Source organism: Condylura cristata, unplaced genomic scaffold, assembly GCF_000260355.1.
Source record: "Condylura cristata isolate star-nosed mole 26May11 unplaced genomic scaffold, ConCri1.0 scaffold00025, whole genome shotgun sequence".
Lineage (NCBI taxonomy): Eukaryota > Metazoa > Chordata > Mammalia > Eulipotyphla > Talpidae > Condylura > Condylura cristata.
Genome location: NW_004567126.1, coordinates 30981176 through 30981732, shown reverse-complemented (window position 1 = coordinate 30981732; position 557 = coordinate 30981176). Strand labels below are relative to the sequence as shown.

Genomic DNA, 557 nt, shown 5'->3' with positions numbered 1-557 from the left:
GGCGGCCCTGCACACGCGAGGGGCTCCCATCACCTCGGTGCCTGAGTTCCCCCGGCTGCGGACGGGGACTGGCCGGCAGAGACGAGGTGGCTGTGGAGTCCTGCCCGCCCCACCGGGCGCGGTCCGCTGACCAGTTACGGTTTTTAAGTGCAATACTGGGCCCGCCAGCTTCCGCTGCCCCGCTGCGCTCACGCAATAACCGGCCCGCCCCGTCCACACGCATCCCGCGGTGACCTCCCGGAGCGGGCACGCCCAGCTCCCGTCAGCACTGGCACCCAGGGTGTGGGGGCGGGGCAAGGGGTCCCGCCGTGGAGATGAATGTAGTGACGAGCCGAGGCAGCAGCCCCCTCCATGCCCCCACGCCCCATGCCCATTCCGCGCAATAAACAGCATTGGCGCCCAACCCGCCACATCTGATTCTTGGCGCAGCCCCAGGGGCAGGTGCCGGGCGCAGCGCGGCCAGGCTCCAGCAGGCGGGGCTCCCTCGGGTAGCAACGGCTTTATTTACACTATGGTACAGGCGGCGCGGCGGGCCTTCAGCTGAAGAAGTAGGTGGA

At 69.3% G+C, this 557-nt stretch overlaps 2 protein-coding genes across 2 annotated transcripts in view; one reads left to right on the top strand and one right to left on the bottom strand.

The window, feature by feature from the left end:
- Nucleotides 1-233, top strand: part of HCN2 (hyperpolarization activated cyclic nucleotide gated potassium channel 2) — a gene marked incomplete at its 5' end in the record, with an annotated part of 16739 nt that extends 16506 nt beyond the window's left edge. The window contains one exon of the mRNA XM_012729441.1: nt 80-233. Within this exon, the coding sequence (XP_012584895.1) occupies nt 80-233 (154 nt within the window). The remainder of the gene's footprint in view (nt 1-79) is intronic.
- Nucleotides 234-504: 271 nt separating this feature from the next.
- Nucleotides 505-557, bottom strand: part of POLRMT (polymerase (RNA) mitochondrial (DNA directed)) — a 12242-nt gene continuing 12189 nt past the window's right edge. The window contains exon 18 of the mRNA XM_012729440.1: nt 505-540. Within this exon, the coding sequence (XP_012584894.1) occupies nt 505-540 (36 nt within the window). The remainder of the gene's footprint in view (nt 541-557) is intronic.